The sequence below is a fragment of the Rhinatrema bivittatum genome, chromosome 17 (assembly GCF_901001135.1).
Source record: "Rhinatrema bivittatum chromosome 17, aRhiBiv1.1, whole genome shotgun sequence".
Classification (NCBI taxonomy): Eukaryota; Metazoa; Chordata; class Amphibia; order Gymnophiona; family Rhinatrematidae; genus Rhinatrema; species Rhinatrema bivittatum.
The window spans coordinates 30,852,193-30,865,912 of record NC_042631.1 but is presented as its reverse complement, the minus strand read 5'-3'; the positions used below and the strand labels follow the sequence as shown (position 1 = coordinate 30,865,912).

At 40.5% G+C, this 13,720-nt stretch overlaps 1 protein-coding gene across 1 annotated transcript in view; it reads right to left on the bottom strand.

The window, feature by feature from the left end:
• The window catches only part of SYT12 (synaptotagmin 12), a 115,683-nt gene that overhangs the window by 19,786 nt on the left and 82,177 nt on the right, over positions 1 to 13,720 (bottom strand). Inside the window, exon 4 of the mRNA XM_029583036.1 lies at positions 4,235 to 4,450. Within this exon, the coding sequence (XP_029438896.1) occupies positions 4,235 to 4,450 (216 nt within the window). The remainder of the gene's footprint in view (positions 1 to 4,234; positions 4,451 to 13,720) is intronic.

Genomic DNA, 13,720 nt, shown 5'->3' with positions numbered 1-13,720 from the left:
GTCTTGTTGAAGAGAATAAAATTGATGCCATCCTGTTCATGTAGGTTGCAGCCAGCAATTATGTTTGCAGAAAACCAATATTATTTTGTCAAGAAAAGGGATAAGCTTTTTCATTTGAATGGTAAATATTGTATTATTTTTGTTCTATAGACAGTTTCTGACCCACTAAGCATACATTATACTTAGGGCTCCTGTTTTTAGAAAGGGAAAAGTGGATTTAGATTCAGATAGCAACCAACTAGGACATTGAATTGCAGTCTGGGAAAACAAGCATGGGAGTAACTTGCTGATACGGCAGTTACTACCCTTAACCAATAAGCCCTAATGCTGTTGATGCAACTCCAACATTGCTCTCTGCTTCAATGGCAATAGGTAATGGGGAACTGGACTCAAACAGCAACTTTGACAGTCTGGGAAACTGATAATTTTAAAGGTGGCTTGTATGGCCAGCAGTTACTACCATAAGCTTGCTGGGCAGACTGGATGGACCATTTGGTCCTTTTCTGCCGTCATTTCTATGTTTCATTTCTAGATGTTTATGATTTATAGATTTTGGTATTTATTATTATTTTTTTATCTGTTTCATATAGATAAGATCCTTAATTTTTGGGGTTTTCCATATACCTATCCCCATCATGCTCTTTTCCCCACCAGCCTGCTCTTCCCCTCGGCCCAGCTATCCCCCAAATCCTTCCCACTCTCTCTTTCCCCCTACTCATCCTCAACTCTCTCTCCTCAAAGTCCACTATTCTCTCAGATCCTCCCCCTCTCTCTACTTTCTCATTCCCCACCTCTTACTCCCAGCTCTGATGCTCGCTGTCGTGGGAAAAGCTGTGCAGCAGTGTTGGCAGGAGGAGGACGAGAACAGTAGATGCCCTTTGGATAATAAGAACCCAAGCAGCTGAGAAAAAGGCACGAAGACAGCACGGAAAGTCCAAGACAGGTATGGGGAAGGAAAAGCAGCAGGGGGGCTGGAGGAGTCTTCAAAGTATCAGGGTTGGCAGTGTTTTTCTGACAAATAATTTTCATTTTTTTGTACCAGAGGGTTTTTAAAAGTGTTTATTAGTTAAAACCTAAAAACAGAAACCCTGAATATACTACAGTGTATTACTTTGTATAGCCCCCATGCAAAGTGTCAGTGTGATATAAAATTAACAGTAATAAAATACCAACAGAAGCTGTGCTGCACCATCAGACAGCATAACAGTTGTCAGATGATGTAAATTGTTATTCAGTATGGAGACAAATTTTCTCATCCAAAATAACCCTTTTTCTGCGTACAGAGCTTGCTGTTCAATGCCAGGAAGAATATTTTGACTAATCTTAATGACATTAGCTTTAGATAAGTGTATATGGATGCATTATGTAACAGGGTAGCATAGTAGATGATAATAGATAAGGGTCAATTGGGCCATCTGACCTATTTGGTTAAACTCAGACTAAAGATATATCCCAGATGTCAGATGCACAAGCTAGACCACGTGTGGTCTTCTCTCCTTGGTCTTCTGCCATTCCATGTAGATGAACATACAAATTTCCACACCTAAACCAACCTCCAGGCTCTCCCCCTCCCCCCACCAATCCATGTCTTTTAACCATCCTCTCAATCCTATTCTTACCATTGTTCTCTCTGTCTATTCCAAGCATGCTTAAATTGTGTCACATTATTTGCCTCTATCGCTTCTTCTATAGGCCATTGTGAGCATCTACCTCTCCATAAAAAGAGAGTAGCTCCATATTATGACCCTTTTCCTTGAATTTCTGTAGAAAATTGTAACTTCCTGTACTCTAATGAAGCCTGCTAAATATTTGCATGCTTCTATCATAACCTCTTTTTCTCTTCTTTCCTCCAGTGACTATATTGCTGTTCATCTAATCTCAATGTCTGAATTTTTTTCACTGCTTACACAGAATATATACAATATAATCACCAGTCAAATTGAGTACTGCAACTCCCTATTTAATAGCCTCAAGTAATACAGTATGAAGCATCTTCAGATCCTTCAAAGTATGCCGCTAGAATTTCAGTAGGAGCCAGATTAAACAACCACATAAAACCTATACTTCACCAACTGAACTGGCTCCCAGTTGATAGCAGGATAGCATTCAAGTACCTCTTCTAATTTCTCTCTTCCTACACACCCATGAGAGATCTCTGGTCCTCTCAAACAGCTCTTCTTTCCTTTCCTCCTATAGCTTCTGTCCTGCATTAGACTTTGTGCTTTCAGCTGCTGGGCACCAACAATTTGGAACAAGGTAACAACCAATCTCTTACCTTACTTTCAGAAAAAAGCTAAGGCATGGATTTTCTGCTAGATTTTCCCTGCAGAAACCCCATTCCTCCTGTTCTAACTCCTTGTTCTTCTGATTTAAGGATTTGAAGTTATATATTCTGGATTCCCAATGCTTTCCAACTGTATATTGGAACACCATTGTGAATTATCTCATAGAAACATAGAAATGATGGCAGAAAAGGACCAAATGGTCCATCCAGTCTGCCCAGCAAGCTTCCCATGGTAATATCTGCCATGCCGTGCAGAAAGTGAATGAGGCTTCCTTAGTAGTTGCTAATTCCTTTTTTTTTATGTAGCTAATTCAGCTTTAAGGTGAGGTAACTTCATTTTCATTGAGGAGAGTTGTGAACAATTGGGGCAAGCCCTAAACCTCCAGGTGGTTTGCTTCAAGATAAAGGCTCCACATTTGTTAGATTGAATACTAGTCATCTTGTTCATTTCCTTTATTCTAATGAAGAATTAGTAAATTATTAGTAAATTATCTTGTTACCTATTACATACAGTCTAATACAAGACTGTATTAGAAGAATAACCTCTGGGGTGGGTGGGTAGAGGGGTAGGGAGGGCTTTTATCAGTTGGAATTATCAATGACCAAAATATTCCTTGACATGCACTAATTCTGAGTTTATCTAATCCATTGAAAGTTAGGGGTTTGTTTGTTTTTTGATTTTTTTTCTCAAACCCAGAAAAGCAGTCTAGAGTGCCCACTTTTTGGTTTCAGTTAAAATCTGCCCCCTCCTAAATTGCTTTTTGTCTGTTTAAGTTGATTTGTAAGCCACCTTGAAGCCATTCTTGGCAAAAGGTGGACTATCATATGCCTATTCTGTACGGTTCTGAGGTATGCCAAAAATTATGCCCAGGATTATATCTAGCTGGGACGAGGTCAAACGTGAAAAATGCCTTGGCAGACATCTGGCCATTTGTGCGGCTTAAGAATTTTGAAGAAGCCAAGCCATAACGGTTAACATGGTCACTAAAGCCATTTAACTGGGAAAATGGATTTGCTGAATTGCAGCCTCCTTTAGCCAGCTAAAAGTACGAGCATACTTTTAGCCATACTGAGAGGGAGATGTTCCATCCTGGGGCTATGTTTAGGTGGTGGGAGGAAAATAAAGTGGCAACATGATGTTGCTGAAAGTAAGTGTGGTATTCTGCCTCTCTCAGTGGCATGGCACGAAACAGCTGGTGCAAGGTGCACATGGCACTTTTAGTGAAGCTTTCCATTGATTTTCAAAGAGAAAGTGTCTCTCTCTCTCACTTTGTAAATTAGCATAAATTATAAGCACTAAAAGCCCCTATACTTTATATGAAGTATTGATAATTGCCCCCTATTTTTATTTAATTGTTCCTGAAAGTTTATTTAGTGGTAGTTCAGGTTTTTTTTAGTGATATTCATCACCTTCCAAGGAAGGTGTTTTATTCAAGGAGTGGTAAAATCATGGAACTTTTATTTTTTTTTTTTACCAGTGAATGGAGTCATGATTGTACACTAAATCAATTCAAAAGAAACTGAACAGATTTTTAGAGGAAAATGTGTGTGTGTGTGTATATATATATATATATATATATATATATATATATATATATATATATATATATATATATATATATAGCGGCAAAGCTAGGGAAAAGTGCTAATCCAGAAATTCCCAAATAATCACCATAAGTGGGTCAGGAAGAAACTGTTTTCACTGATGCAGAACTGGCTACAGATTCACAGGGTGCTCTCACTTTCACCTGGATTATCGCCTAGAGGGAAAACCAACAGGCATGCAGTGGTGAAACGAGATGGTTGCTGGTCTTCTTTCTGCCTCAGCAACTATGTAACAACCCAGTGTTGCTTCTATGACACTGGATCCATGCAAGCAAGACAGAAGACACAGCATGTTCACTTCAGAATTAGCAAGTGCCGCGCACTGAAAACCGACTCTGTATTCACCTTATTCAGGTCCTGAAGGTATAACCAAGCATTAAAAGGTCGAATAGCTAGATCCAGGTCTGACAGCTTCAGCTCCGCTACTCCTGTGCTGACACTCCTCTCATCCTCATCGATTCCAAACACAGAAAATCGCAAGCTGTTCTCCTCCAGTGCCGAGGGGTCCAAGGGAATAGAAAACTTCTCGTCAAAGAACACCGAATATGCATTCCTTTGAATCTGCCAACAGAAAAATGTGACAAAAGGTTAAAGCAAACAACTACAGTTTCCGATATTTAATCAGTAGATTGCACCGCTATCTTCCCTCAGGAGTTCAAGATGGCCCTTCAGTATCACATGCAAACCAGATTAGGTCTTTCAATGCTAACTGAATCTATGGTACTGCAAAGTACACCCCAATATATAATAGTTTCAACCATTCTGCATCTATTGTCCCCCAACACACAGACTATTTTTCTCAGTAGCCAGGGTGAAATCCATTAGCTAAAAATATACTAGCTAAAGTCACTTCATAGGCACAGTACGCTGCCTTATTCTTTATACTTTTTATTTGATTGTATAAGTACATTGAGGGTAATTTTCAAAAGCATTTCTGCAGGTAGAACAGTGTACTTTTGTAAAACAGTCCGCCTGATGTGTGGATAAATTTATACACATATGTGCGTGCGCAAGTTTACCCAGATTGAGCGGAGGAGTTCCCGGGGTCAGACTTGGGAAGGGGGTTTGGACTTGCACACATATTTTTGGATTTTAAGAAGTGTGTATGTAAATTCTGTGGATATTTTAGCAGGTGTAACTTGTGTAGGTAAATTTGGTGGGATGATTTTCTATGCAGACCTATACACATAAGTCCGCTTTGAAAATTGGTGTAACTTATATGTTTATCTGATGACTAAACCTATGTGCGTTGTTACAAAATTGCAGAAGATGCAAAATTTCAACAGACCAATTCAGTGTAATTCTTCTTTACTCTGCTGTACATCACTGTGAGCATTGTATAAAAATGGTAATTCATAACAGATCAAATAAAAATATTCCATGTATACCAGGATAAACCATATACATGTAATGGGAGGTGAATTTTCAAAGAGTTACGTGCTTAGAAATTAGCATATACATGCATAAGTAGCCTGTACTCAATCACTATTTTGTAAAAGTCGAATGTATGCACGTATTATGTTTCGCATGCACATATAGAAGTGGAAAAAAGAGGCAATCTAGTGGCATTCCATATGCCTAAATTGCTTTTTTAAGACATGCGCATATATGCTAATTTTTATGTGTGTAATTCTTTGAAAATTCACCCCTCAGGGAGCTTGTGAATCCATTGGAAGTTCATGGGAAGGAGACCGTGAAGCTTCCCAGGACGAAACGTTCCTGAGCCCAGACCAACGTCCACCTCCTGCCCAGCGTGGCCCTGGTGAGAAGGCAGTCCAGTCGCCCTCCAATAAAGTGGAAGGAGCGACAGGACGGGGGGGGGGGGGGGGCACTCCCGGAGTAGTACCAGAAGGAAGGAGTTCCTTAGAAGCTGGAGAGGGACAAGATGGGGAAACATCTGTGATAGAGAGCCAGGAACCCATAGCCTCTGGACAATTAGAAGAGCCGCTGCACAATACAACACGGCCGGAGACAGTTACTTTACAGGCAATTTGGGAAGTGATTACTGGACTGAGCCAAACCATAAACAAACTGGAAAAAAATAGATTTTGTTTCTTCAAATTTCCAAGAAAAAATTCAGAATATTCAACAACAGAATAATTAAATTTCCAATAGAGTTGGGGAGACCGAGAGTAATATCAGGTCTCTCCAAAAGCTCAATGTTTTGCTAGTTAAAGACCAGATTGCTAATTCTCGTCGTCTTGAGAAGATTGAAAATAATATAAGACATCTAAATACTAGAATTTTGAATTTCCCTAAGGTAGCGGGTGAAATCCCTTTTATTTCTTTAAAGAGATTCCTAATAGAAGTATTAGAATTTTCTGAACAAGATATTCCTTCAGTAAATTCTTGTTATTTTCTATCAAAAAGAGCTTCGGCTCCTACAGTCTCTATTCCCGCAAACTTAACAAGTTTTCTGGAGAGCTCAAGTTTAGATGTCATAGATTGAAATACCCTAATAGTCTCATTTATTACTACACAAGATATAAACAAACTTATGAGAAGGTATTTCCAAAAGTTTCCTGTATTATTTCATGCTCAACTAATTAAGATATATCCTGATCTTGCTCCAGTTACTCGGGTTAAAAGAAGGGAATTTTTGTCTTTAAGACAAAAGGTTATTTCTCTGGGATTCTCTTTTTTATTACGGTACCCTTGTCGGTGCGAAATTAAGAATAATATACCAATATAATTTTCTTTGTTCTGAATATACAAATTTAATCAGTCAAGATGAATATAATAATGTTTTGGGTTATTTTTTTTCCTTTTACTAATTTCTATACCTGGATAAATGTAATACCAATTGAATAGATCAAACTATTTCTGAAAAATGTTGTCAATATTTGTAAATTCAAAAATTATAAATAAAGAATGAAAAAGAAAAAAAAAGAAAATTCACCCCTTTATTTTCATCTTAAAGTCTTCCCTAATGTTTTAGACAAGCATTCTATAATGTGCAAGCCCACGTTTAATTTTCTTTCTTCAAGTGCCTTTTCTGATACACTGAGTAACATGCAAGGACGGCTTCTCAAACATCCTCAAAACTGTTTTTGTCTTTGACGAATGCTGTAACCTTTCTATCTCCATTATAAACTACCAGGCTGCCTGAAACCAGCTGTAAAATGATGGAACGTTCTTCCAAATTTCTAGTTATTGCCAGCCTGCTTGACAATAATAAGAAGTTGATCAATGGGATCAGACATTTCTCTTCCAATCCCAGAAAATCTTTATCCATCAGAATCTGGCAATAGGATTCCTGTGGCCATAAATGTTAGGTTGTCAGTAAACCAATATACAAAAAAAGTGAGGGTTAATACACAATTTTATGTTTTTACATTGCCAAAAATATTGTAGAAGACTTTTATACTGAACCAGTGTTTACTTTATTAACATGTATTTGCACTGTCGGCATCCTGAGTACCGAGCAACTCATAAAGACTTGTACCTGTGGGCAAAACAACCTGGCAATCAGACTTCCTTAGTGTTAATCAAATAGACTGATGCACCTAGGACCATGATAGGCACCTGATCTATCTTCGGAAGCAAGAGTCTGGAGGAAGAATACCATGCTTCCACTACTCCAATTATCTCCTTAAATAATATTTCCAATTATCTCCTAGCACTCTACTTCCATAAAAAAAACAGCAAACATCCTCCTCAGATTCCCCTTCACCCCACCCCCCACTTCTCCTGGTCCAAGCTTAACCACTGCTATCCTTGACTCCCTTGACCTTACCTCTTCCAAGGAAATTGAATCCATTCTTAAAAAGATTAAACCTGCATCCCACCCCACAGACACCATACCCACCAAAGCACTCCTAACCATTCCTAACACTATCACCAAACCCCTAGCTGACATCATCAATTGCTCCCTCTCCTCTGGCACAGTCCCAGACACCCTCAAACACGCAGTTGTCAAACCCCTGCTCAAAAAACCCTCGCTAGACCCCAAGGACCCAACCAATTTTCATCCCATTTCAAACCTCCCTTTTATTGCCAAAATCATGGAAAAGGTAGTCAATTCCCAACTTATGGATTACCTCGAAAGCAACAATATCCTACACCCTTCACAATTCAGTTTTCGCAAGCACTTTAACACTGAAACCCTCCTACTCACCTTCTCCGACCACCTCATCAGAGGCATGGACCAAGGTCACTGCTTCTTTCTCGCCCTACTTGACATCTCCTCGGCGTTCGGCACAATAAGCCACAACCACCTCATCTCCCGCCTATCTGACATAGGCATCTCAGACTCAGCCCTCCTTTGGTTTAAATCATACCTGGCCAAGAGACAATTCTCTGTCAAAATAGGCAATGCCGAATCTACTCATTACTCTCCCTCTCCCAAGGAGTTCCACAAGGTTCCTCCCTCTCATCCACCCTATTCAATATTTACCTCACCCCCCTCTGCCAGCTCCTATCCGACCTTGGCCTCAAATTCTACCTATATGCCGATGACGTCCAAATCATCATTCCAATTCATGACTCTATTTCCGATTCTCTAAAACTGGAAGAAATGTCTCACTTCCATCAACATCCTACTCACGAATCTCCACCTCACCCTAAACACCTCTAAAACTGAACTGCTCTTCATCTCCCAACACCATATATCCCCAAACCCTCCCTTGCAAGCGACCTGGCATATAGCTCCATCTCCTCTCAGCTCTTCATACAAGACCTTGGTGTCCTGATTGACCAGCAATTGAACCTGAAAAACTATATCAACTCTATCCTCAAGGAAGGTTTCTATAAGCTTAATGTCCTGAAAAAACTAAAACCTTTACTCCATACCCATGATTTCTGCACCGTCATTCAAGCCACCCTCGCATCTAAGATGGACTACTGCAACTCCCTACTCCTAGGCCTCCTCTACTCCACCATAAAACCACTTCAAATGCTCCAGAATGCAGTCGCAAGAATTATCACAAATTCCTGTAAATATGACCACATTACCCCTATCCTCAAAGACCTGTATTGGCTCCCGATCCCTTCGCATATCCTCTACAAAACCCTTACTATTATTCACAAATCCATCTACAGACACAACTCCAACTGGCTTGATGAACCGTTCCACCTCACACTCTTAGACCGCCCCACCAGAGCAACCAACAGGAACTCTCCATATCCCATCCCTCAAGAAGGCACACCTCACCTTCACGAGGGACCGAGCCTTCTCCATTGCCAGTCCCACCCGCTGGAACTCTCTACTCACAAACCTCTGACTTGAGCCTTGCACCATCAAATTCAAAAATAAATTAAAGACCTGGCTTTTCAAACAGGCTTACCCAGATTAGATCCCCTGAGTCTTAACCCCTTGCTGCATCAATATGTTACTTGAACCTAGCTGTTAAGTTATGTTTCATTGTTTAACAGGTTATATCTGTAGTTCTGATCTCTTGTTTGCCAGTTCCTGGCTAACCTTCTCTTTGTTCCTTGTAGTCCCATCCCCTGTCCCTGTTTGATGTATTTTCTACCTCAGTTCAGATGTAAACCGGTATAATGTAACCACTACCAGTATAAAAAATAAACAAATAAATAAATAAATAAATACTCTTCCACTTTTCCTATCGTCTCCTGACAGACCTTCTTCAATGTTTGGTTCTCTTAACCTTTCATTGGCAGTCTTATTTCTGAAACACTATTGCATGACCTTGAGATTCTTGCTTTCCCTTAGTGCCTCTTTGTTCCTAATGTGGGTTTCCAGTCAGAGTCCAAGACTAAATATTTGAATAGGAACTCTATTTCCATACAAGGCTGGTCGTTCATTTCCAATTCATTATTCTCATTCTCTTGCAGCAAGAAACACACTTCTCAAAACTGTAATTACACGGAATCTGGTTAGCTTTCAATTTAAAAAAATAAAACCAATCTTTGCAGCAGGTAACCTTTCAATTCTTTGGGGTCTAGGTGCAGTAATTAATATCCCATTGCTGATGGTTTCCATTAGTTGGGCTTCCCAGCAAGCTCTGAATTTCCCAACCCCAAATTATCAGACTCCATTACTTCAGTAGTAATTATTTTCCTTTGCTCAAGGGAGTAAAATAAAGGATGGTGCCAGTAAATAGGACCTGATTGCTTAACCTTCAGCTAAACAGGTTATCCACAAGTTATCCACCAAGTTCTCATTTTTCATAGCCTTCTCTTTCATGGATCAAGGGAACAGCAGAAGTCCAGTTATTAGTACTTAAGAGCTCTCTCATTACTGTTAAGTCCAGTCCCTAAACCCAGCTGCTGCTTTGCTCTTTATATCTACCCAAGTAAAGCATTTAAACAAAGCTGAACCAATTCTGGTGTAGCTTCCATGTTTCAGTGCTAGAAAAAAAAAAAAAAAAGCATCCAGCAGGCTACAGTTGCACTCTGAGTATCCGTTCCAGCCAGACAAATACAGCAAGGCGATGCCTCTTCCGGGGTAGCATGAAAAGTCTCAGAGCCCAAAGAAAACAAAACATAAACCATTAAAAAATTTTAAAAAAAAGTTGCAGCTACAAAGTTTCAGAGAAGGAAGGAGTAAAAACAAAATTTCAGAAAGTTTCAGCTTTACTTCCAAGTTCTTAGGCAACCCTGTCAAACAGGTGGCTGCTTAACTTATTTTTATTTGCTTCTATGTGAGTACTATTTAAAATACAGCATGTGCAATTCACTAAGGGCCAAGATTTTATTACCTACGCGCGGGCGTAGATTTGTGCGCGCAACCCGCCGCGCACAAATCTACGCCCGATTTTATAACATGCGTGCGCAGCCGCGCATGTTATAAAATCCGGCGTCGGCACGCGCAAGGAGGTGCACACTTGTGCACCTTGCGTGCGCCGAGCCCTAGGGGAGCCCCAATGGCTTTTTCCCTGTTCCCTCCGAGGCTGCTCCGAAATCGGAGCGACCTTGGATGGAACTTTCTTTCCACCCCCCACCTTCCCCTCCCTTCCCCTACCTAACCCGCCCCCCAGCACTACCTAAACTCCCCCATACCTTTGTTATGCAAGTTGTGCCTGCCTCTGGGCAGGCGTAGGTTGCGCACGCTGGCCGAGTGCCGGTGTGCGATCCCCTGGCCTAGAGGCCCTACAGAGGCCTCTGGCCACGCCTCCGCCCTGCCCGGACCGCCCATGACCCCCCTTTTTTCAAGCCCCGGGACATATGCACATCCCGAGGCTTGCGCGCATCGCTGGGCCTATGCAAAATAGGCTCGCTGTGCGTAGGGCTTTTAAAATCTGCCCCATTTCAACAAAATCGATATGAACCTAATTCTTTAATACATTACAATCACTTTAGTAATTTGAACTTTTCCTTTTATATAAACTATTACTAAAATAACTGAAGGAGGAAAAAGGGAGGGGTTAAAAGGAAAAAAAGGGGGGAAGGGGAAGTGGGGAAGGGAAGAGGGGGGAGGGAAAGGGGGTGAAGGAAAGGCAGGGGGCTTTAAAAATACTTTCTTTTATATAAAATAGTGAACATTTAAACAACCTGAGCACTTAAAAAATTTTTTTTTTAAATATCTTTGAAAAGGATTGCTTAGAAGTGTCTATAAAATCTTAATTGGTGTCTAGTAAATTTATGTAAAATGACTAATAAAAAGTAATAATATAAAAATAAAATCATAAAATGAAAGTATATTAAATTACAAAAAACCCACTATAATCAGTCTCTAGGTTCAAACCTGATGGATAGTACATATTATATTTAAAGGAGCAATTTAGTCCCCACACCTGCACAAACTTTGCCCACTCTGCCCAGACTGCCTTCAATGGTGCCAGAGTTAGTGCCAATTTGTGATGCTTGTTTTTGTGATGTGGATACCTTTCAGCTGGGAACTGGATTGAGGCCACCAATCCCTTTACAAATAAAACACAATTTGGATGGTCATTTTTTTAGGGTCATTACTAATTTGAACCAGATTTGAACCTAGAAATGAAAGATTTGTAACCCTAGGTCAATTCCCTTGTGCTGCATCATCCCCCTCTACTGTAGATTTCTGACTAATCTCATAATTTAATAATAGCATTATACTTGCAAAGCCAATAATAAAACTGTACTACTGAAATCCCTTTTTCCCAAACTGCTACAGAGCTGAATCAACATCAGATTTTAAGCAGATGGCTTGGGAGCCAGGGTATTCATGCAATTACGGAAGGGGGCTGTTATGGCACCGTGTGACTGTCCTAATAAATGCTGCAGAAGAACTGGTTAGGTAGGAAAATCTTTAGAATATAGCAACCTTCAATTTATTATAAAGGGCTTCACTATAAAGCAACGCTATTCTAGCATCATGTTAGACCAACAGCATCAACAGCTATGCAACAAAGCCTTCCATTCTCATTAGTGCAAAGAGTGAATTCTGTTTTTCAAGATAGGCAGATCCCATCTTAGTTTTTTCCCCCATTTGTGTCCATGGACCTGCAATTCTGCTTTTCTGTCTTTCTTTTTTTTTTTTTAAGGAAACCATGCAAGCAACAGAGTAAAGTCAGTACTGGAGCTTCCTAAACTGAATAAATAAATAAATAAATAAATAAATAAAAGCCCAGAGCCAGCGGCTCATGCTATTTGTAATATTAGAGTAATTCGGTTTTATCATTTCATGTTCAAATATTAGTATTATTTTGAAATTGGAAGTGAAACTCCTACCAGACTGAAATATAAATTATGCTGCTTTATTTTTATTGCTTTTCTAAAGTATTAAACAGTTCATTTCCTATTCAAAACACTCTTTGCTTACTGCTGTTTAATCATTTCAACTTAATTTTAAATATTTTGCATTCTGTTATCTCTCTTTTGATCTTTACTGAATGAATTCCTGTGAACTAATGTTTTGATGGTATCCATACTCCTATGCGAAATGTTCCCAGTACCTAAGTTTTATGAACTCTCACTATTGATGAAACCCATTATTTTTTTCTATAATATCCAAATGTTCCAAAAATGCCAACTCTTCCTCTACTTGCCGACATACAAAGATATTCTTGAACTACTAGAATAACAGTTGAGTTAATAAGCAGATGGATTTGTTTATCCTTCAAAGTACCAAAACTGTGAAACAGTGCATTACACTTTTAAAGAAGATTTTCTATATGAGATGGTGGATATTCTTGAAAAGTTCTATGCTAGCAAGAAAATTGGCCAATCCAAGCTGTTCTTCAATTTTCCAGCTCAGTACGATTCAGGCTGATCCAGTAGTTACCTGTTATTAAGGACATTTACAGAAGCACTAGGTTTAGTAAAAAAGGAAATTTATGTGCCACAGAACTGTAAGCTTACCATAGGTTAGGTGTGTGCGTTAATTTTCAAGTAAAATGAAAGACACAAAAAATGACCCCCTGTGTTAGGAATCCTGCCCGCGGGTCTCCCCGCGAGCAGGCACTACCTCACCCCATGCTGCTTTCTTCTGCCCAACGTGGCTGGTGCTGCCGGAGTTGGGCCTTCAGCGCAGCCGAAACCGCGGACTCGCCTTCTTGTTGCGGCCCGGAGGCCCTCCATCTGTTCCTCCCTTCATGCAGCAGGAGCCGCGGATTGTTGCCTGCCTTCTTTGCGGCTGGAGCCGCTGCCGGCGTTAACTTCTTCTTCGCGGCACGAAGGCCGCAAGCCCTGGCCTGGATTGGCGGCTGGAGCCGCCCTCAGGGCTTCCTGCAGTGGCTGGAGCCGCTGCCATCTTCGGGGCCTGCCTTCAGGCCCAGCCCTGCTCCTCCGCAACGATGCTGTGCAGAACCGCTGTCCACGGTCCTGCACAGTTCCTGCGTCCTTTCTCCTAGGCGCGCGGCCGCGCCTCTCTACAGAATTTAAAGGGCCAGACACAGGAAGTGTGCTGGCCCCACCTTTGGACTGATTTCCTGCCTAGCCCTATAAAAG